General features: G+C 39.6%; 1 protein-coding gene across 2 annotated transcripts in view; it reads right to left on the bottom strand.

Annotated features, from left to right (window-relative positions):
• Positions 1-5,272: 5,272 nt before the first annotated feature.
• Positions 5,273-7,332, bottom strand: part of epha8 (eph receptor A8) — a 52,208-nt gene continuing 50,148 nt past the window's right edge. For both annotated transcript variants that reach the window (XM_031568214.2, XM_031568215.2), the window contains exons 16-17: positions 6,919-7,074; positions 5,273-6,702 (exon numbers count right to left, since the gene is read on the bottom strand). In XM_031568214.2, the coding sequence (XP_031424074.1) occupies positions 6,588-6,702; positions 6,919-7,074 (271 nt within the window). In that variant the 3' untranslated portion in view covers positions 5,273-6,587. The remainder of the gene's footprint in view (positions 6,703-6,918; positions 7,075-7,332) is intronic.

The following is a 7,332-nucleotide window of genomic DNA, read 5'->3' as shown; positions in this document are numbered from 1 at the left end:
CTATTGTACAGTTTGGAAACACAGTAAACGACATCACTTCCATTGATCTAATCATTAATTATTAACGTGTTGGCTTCACAGTAGCACATCCTGCTAACAGAAACATAGATTTGTTTTGCCACGCAAAAATCCATGCAATCCCATGAAGTAAAATGCCGTTTGTAGCTAAATATGGCTGCAATGACTTCCGAATTTTCTGTTTGTCTAGCGTGTGAATGTTTGTGTGTGAAATTTGTTTTTATCAGGTAAATCTAGCGATAGTAGTCTGATATAAATCATCTGTATTGGATATCCATGTGATGTAACTAAAGAATAAATGTCAGGATGCTAAAGTCTGCAGGATACATGCCAGTTTGATCAGCACCCTTCAAGCACAACTGATAAAGGGATGACTATAGCTGTCAGATCGACAAAATTAACATCATCTTTTCAGATGCACAATTTGTTGTTACTGCTACTACCGAGAGTTGAGTTGATTTTGAATATGCAGTTTCTTGTTATAAGGGGGTGCTAAATTCAGATTTGAATTATATCGTGGCACAGAGATAAATCCCCGCCTAGTTAAAAAATGCCATTTTTCACGAAAGAGCTGCGGTGACCTCATGCAAATTGAAATTGTTATAGGACATATTTGAAGTCTCCCTCAGGTTGAGTAGTGTGGCAAGCTTCCTTCTTGTGTCCCCACTCTTTGTTTTAAACCGTCGCCCGAGGCAGCTCCGAGTCCAACGCAGCCCTTCAACCCCGTATTACCAAGCCCGAGCGTCTGCACAACACATTAGCCCTCATTGTGCGAATCTCTTTTAAAATAAGCCCCCGTGAAGTTGAATCAGCGGTCAGACGACTGTGTGACTAACATGGTGTAATCTCAGGCAACAACTCGCACGCCCTCCCTGACTCAGCTGCTTCTAGCATGGCTCTCCAAGGAGGCACGTATCTACCCACTCCTCCTTCTTACCACCTCTCCCGCTTATTTCATTATTTCCGTGTTATCTCCTGAAATAGAGAGTTCCAATCTCGCCCCCAGTCCATTTGTATCTCCAGGGCTTAATCATTTGCAAATCATGGCTCGCATCAGATCCATGCTAATAGGGACCATCGGTGACAGACTTTGCTTAATAACATGAAAGGGAAAGTTCCTCTATAAATGGGAAAGGAGGTGCACGCTGAGGCCACGAGATGAGAGGTTAGGAAGCAGAATGATGTGTATTTGCATATATGGTAATGCAGAGCTTATTAAATTACTAAGCTCTGGGGATTTTTTTTGTTATTAACTTACATATTTTTTGTTCCAAGAATGGGGAAACCTTAATGAAGTTCTTCAGGTATAAGTTAATTAGACCATGTTGCAAGGTTACAGATGGATTCAAACTCTATGAAAGGTGAGAGTTTATCTTTTCACGGCAGCGTTTTTACTCTCCTGCTATTTTACTTATTGAAAGTGAAATGTAGCAAATCACATTTGTTGTTCACAGACTTAATTGAGCAGTCATTTATCTTGAAGCACATATAGTATTTTAGATATGAACATATTCTGAATTGAAGATGGTTCAATTCATAACGGAATTCCATCGGTCCCATATACCTCAGCCCATACTGAGTGACAACACTGTCAGATGCATTTCATGGACTTCGCCACAAATGAAATGTTAACAATTATAACTGTGGGAGAACTGGTAATGCACACTGTTCATCTACAACAGGTCTACTCCTCAGGTAAACATCTGACCCTCAAGATGCTCAGGACACTAGGAGGTCATCCTGACAAGCTGGCATTGTGTACAAAATCTAATAGGCACGCAAAATATGGAACAACTGAAGTATGTACAATCATCTTGCATGCATAACTCAGGAATGCATAATGCATGCATAGGTGTTTGTTTATGTTCAACCACGTACGTTAAATGTGTTTGAGCAATACGCCATCAAGTCTTTGTTTAGTCTTTATCCTTTGAATGTCAACATACTCAATACTGACCTCCACTATCACAGTACTATGATTGCTAATAGCACATACAGATTTAATAACTATCCTTCCTGATTAAGAATACACTAAACTGTGCTATACAGTGACCTGAAAATGGCTGCATTGTTATAATGTGCAATGTATGTCAAACACCTTGGGGCTGGATTTGGACAAATGTACTTTGTCATTGAGATGAAGTTTATCTTGTCCTTGTCAAGGGGACTGGGTGAGAAATAATGGATAGGATAGTGGCGTGCAGTGGGAGAGAGTGTGTATCTTCTCTGGTTTGGAGACACCGTGTGTGTGTGTATGTGTGGGTTTTTTCGGGGAGGGAGGATAGCACATTGCCACACAGCGTGCAGCACAGCCTCCTGTTGGCAGGTCCTACTGTGCTCACTCAACAGTGATCAGGAGTGCAATGGAGGATGTGTAGAACGCAGTGCCCTCATTCACTGATCAACACACATGTCTGTGTTTGTAAATAGCTGTGGGTGGAGACGTACGCTAAGTGCATGGTGCCGCCCCGTATGTGCTGTTTTTTACGAAGTGAAATGAATGTGCCTTAATGTCCTTTCCCTTAACATCTGAAAAAGTGTCTCCACATTATTTATGAATGATATAACTCCTAAAATCGATCTATCAGTCACATGCAAACGTATAGTTTGTCAACAGTGAGAAAAAAAAATAGAAAGTGTCACATATTATAGTTTCTACACATATTTCTTGGCTTGGCTAGTCTGTATATAATATAATAAATAATATTTATATAATATAATACATAAATATTATACATACATTAGCTGCTGGGATATCTCATATTTTGCATGCTTGTAGTCTTAAATTGCTCTGTTGGGGACATTTAAACAGGTTTAGCTGGCTGACTGCATTATTGCCTATTTAGTAGGCATTAATAATCTGGTAATGTGATGAGGTCAGGTGATGCATAGTTATTAAATTGTGAATGTGTCAAAGGGATGCAGGATGTCTGTATGTCAAAACATTTATACATTACAATGGGATTTAATACAATATATCATTTTAATGTGCTACCACTTTAGAGTGTAAGGTTTAAATGTTTAAAATAGTATATACAGTATGTTGAAGGCATTCCTATGCTATGATTTTATTATCTGTACAAATCTGAATTATAGCTTTGTGGCATGAAAGTTTAAAAGCATGTGTAAAGTAAAAGTCTGCTTGTTTTTTTTCACATTTGATAGGTTAGTGGATTTTAGCGCTGAAGAAAAACACTGAATCTTTGATTGGGCATTCACATGCTGTCAAATAAGCGGTTGATTTAACTCAGCTGATGATCATGTTGGTTAGCACAGATTTGGCATCTATCATTAGACAGCCTGGGCCTTGGACCATACCCCAACAAACAGACAACAAATCTGTCCTGTTTTCTGCTGTTTTGGCTTGGTGACTAGGCAGCACTGGCTGCAGAGTTTGGGTGTAATCTATCAGTTGGGCTGGGCAGGAAATGGGAAGGCCTCAAGATTAATTGACTAATAGCAGCCTTGAGGGCAAACAAGGCCGTTTATGCTGTGCAACAACCCCTAGAACAAGAGGTGTTGCGGAGGCACTGTGTGCTCTCCTACGCCATGTCCACAGTTCACCTCATGGAATAATACTCTCATCGCTTAAAACAACAGTATGCAGGAGGTTTTTTTCTGGTATGTTTTTATAGGCAACTAGTTCTCGGGAACATCTTCACGTTCATGTTGATAGTATTTGGTCATGTGAAGGACAGGTAAACACACGTCGTTCCCAGCCACTACCCAGGATATGCACTATGTAGTTCTATGGTCCAGGAAGGACCGCCCGGCTGAAATGTAAGAAAAGCTTTCACAGCACGACATCGCCAACTATATCACCAAAACACACCAGTAAGCATCCTAGCAAAAGCTTTCACCAGTGCCAACAGTGCTGTCGTTGGCAAGGTTTTTGCATGCCTATAGGTAGTTAGCTCTCCTTCCTCCTGCTATGTAAATGCCAAGCATATATATATAGCTATAAGCGTGTCATTAACGTCACTGTAATTGTTGTTCACCTACTGTTGGTTTACTGTTATCTCCATTGTACATGAAACATTTATAATTTTGGTGTCAGTGCCCTGCTGTCACGATGTGCAGGTACGGGTATAATTGTACCACAGGCATGCTCTCAGCTCACTTAGGGCACAGAGAGGAGAATTTTAAGCATCCGTTGTCTGGAAGATGATTATTTTCACAGGACCAGGGTGCCATGTGATAATGGGTTGAGGGACCCCTTGGCAACAAGGGTGGCTCAGAGCTGTCATGTCAGATCGATGATTTCAGCTTTATTCTTTGTTTTGTTCTTTCCTGCTTTGCAATAATGTGCCCTAAAGTGCAGGCTGGATAGAAGAGGACGGCATGGGGGACCTGACTGGTTTATTGCATAATTCTGTATTGGACACAGTGAGAACTTTGACATGTTCAGCACTCATTAAGGAACTCTGAAATTCTTTCATATTTAAACTTTTTGTGCCATTGTCATCTAAAATAAAGCAACTGGGTAGAGAATGTGTCACATTTCTAAGATTAATGGCTTATAAAATCTCCTGCAAAAAAAGACTAAACTAATGGACATGTAAGATATAGACCGATAGAGGACATTGGTATTTTCAGTTAACTGAAATATTTGTCCTGTTTTTGTTCTTAGTTATTTGACTTAGATATTCAGTTCAAAACAAATGCTACTGTCAAATTACCTCCTACGTATGAATGAACAAGCAAGGTTTCGTGAAAAAAAAATGTGGGGGGGAAAGCTGTGTGATACGGTTGTACAGTGAGAGTTATGGATGAGATCTTGAAAACAGACTGACATAGTTGTAGACTGGGACTGTAATGAAAGTGAAACAAAATCACATGAACCAAGATGACTACTTCAGACAGAGAGCGGAATGTGAGGAACAACATAACAGTATGGACAGTTCATGTAAAAATTCAGTAATTTGCAGTAAAAATGCACCTGTACTTCATGGTGTCTTTGCACATAAAAACCTACAGGGGACTATACCTCTAAAGGCCTTTCACAGCAAATGTTGAAATGCTGAAGAAATCATCGTCGTCATGATCCTTGTGACTTGTGTGACTGTACAAGCCTAATGAAAACCTTTTTTTTTATTGACTGGCAGTTCACTCATGGCAGTATTCTCTCTTTATTTGCACCGAGTGGTGCATACAGATAGGTATTGCTGTTTCAAAAATTACAGAAAGAACTTTTGACTTCATATGTACAAAACTACACATCTTTTACACAAGACTCAAGCTTAGAGTTGCTCCCACCTTTTGAGTTATTTTTTTCTGAATGGTATTTTACAACCAAATTTACTGAAATACATACAATCAGTTATGACCCTTCAATGAAAATTTGAAACATTTTGGGATGCTGTCAGAGTTTCTTTGTACATTTTTTGTATATACTGAAATGCTTACACCGTATAGCATTTCTTATCTGAAGGGATAACCTATTTTAGAATTTTGCTTCGTCATTCAAAATTACCCACAAATGTAATATTCATAGATTTATGCAGAGTTTAAGGAACACATTTACATTACAAAAAGGTGCAGAAGAAATAAAAATGCTCCTCTTAAGTATCAAAGGAAATGTAATGCAGTTTTGTCTAATACTGCATCTTTAATAGGAACAAATAACGCACTACATGAACCCATGAACTGCATTGGATAGCATCAAGACAGATGAAAGACGGTTGACGGATTGATTGTTGACCCATCCAAATTATTAACATTTTCCTTCAACCGATTCCTTGCTTGACATTAGTTTTAATGCCAATTGGGTGGCAAGGATTCAAACTAGAATTCTAATTTTACAAATACTGATTTGAATTGGACATGAATGACCCTTGACTTTGCAGCCATTTATTACTAAAAAAATGTTCTTCCAGATTTCATTAATCTGAGCAGTATCTCCCATTTTATCAGGAAACGAAATAAAATGCCTCCTTTCAACTAACAGGCAAAACTGTGATTTCTGGATTCATACATTCTCTGTTTTGTGCGCTATGCAGCTTTTTAACAGAGATGGGATCCTAGCTATTTACGAACAAGACCAAAAGATAAAAAAAAAAAAAATCTCATTTACAACTTGGGTAATGACTAGAATCAGGAAACCCCTATCTGTCATGTTACTTGAAGAGAACACAGCACAAGAGTTTTCATGGCATGTAAATATCACAGTCCGTCAACAAGAGCTTTTCACAGCTCTCAGTCCATTTCACAGCCCTACGTCCTCTTGTAAATCATTTCTACATATAGTCTTATATCTTATATTTCAACATCTTAAAATCTCTTCATTTACAACAAAATTAAACTCATTTGTGTAGATTAAGGCAACCCATTAATTTACAAAAAAGACATTTCACACCCTCTTTGAAGAAAAAAACAGAAGGTTTTGTCCCCCGCCCCATCCCAACTTACCCACACCTCCCTCAACCATATATTCTGCATTGTAGCAGTCCTTCTGAAACTTCGTTTCTCAGAGAAGTCTTTTAAAGGTTCATGGTTTTGATCCGTACAGGCTGTTGATAACCTTTCAAAGTTTGGACGTTGCAGCAAGCCCCCAGCTGCGCTTCACTTGATTATACATGCACCGACGGCACACTGTTGTTTAATACTTGAACACGCATCATCTGAACACTGGTCATAATCTTCTTCTGGTGGCCCATGAGGGTAATCCCCATCCTCTGGATGTCACTGCGTAAGAAATTCATATTAGTACTATAAAAACGTATTAAGGTATACGAATTCAGTTAAACAATGTCTAATTTCGGTGTCACATGGATTGGCCTTCGCTTCTTATTCTTTAAGCAAGTATTCTTCTTTAAACAACTTATTTTAAACAACAGGTCATTTTTGACCGCTAAGCTTCGTCTTGTGCTGTCATTTATTGTCCGGAGGGCAGAGACTCACTGCTGGTTCATGCCCATGATGTGGCCCAGGGTGTGGTAACCCCCCACGGCAAAGTGGTCCTTGTAGCGGCCCATCTTGATGGTGTCCAACCAGTCTCCCACCGATCTGCAGGTGCTGAAATCAGGATTGGTTCTGTTCATCAAAGGACTGTTTAGTCTGGAAAAGTGGCAGCGAGAGAAGGGGAGAAAGAGCAAACCTTTGAAATGCAACCGGCCGAGGCAAAAAATCAATACGAGTGAAAATGATAGAGAGGCAGGTGGTGGATCTGATTAGGGGATGACTGGTTTGGGTATATGAGGGGGGGGGGGTCTACGTTCTCCACTCCTCTCCTTAGCGTTATGCACCAGTAACTCTCTGGGACCAAGACACTCAACTAAGCAATTTACACCAGTCCAATAGCAAATGCCCCAGGTT

The sequence above is a fragment of the Clupea harengus genome, chromosome 5, assembly GCF_900700415.2.
Source record: "Clupea harengus chromosome 5, Ch_v2.0.2, whole genome shotgun sequence".
Taxonomy (NCBI): domain Eukaryota; kingdom Metazoa; phylum Chordata; class Actinopteri; order Clupeiformes; family Clupeidae; genus Clupea; species Clupea harengus.
This window is presented reverse-complemented; position numbering and strand designations above follow the sequence as displayed.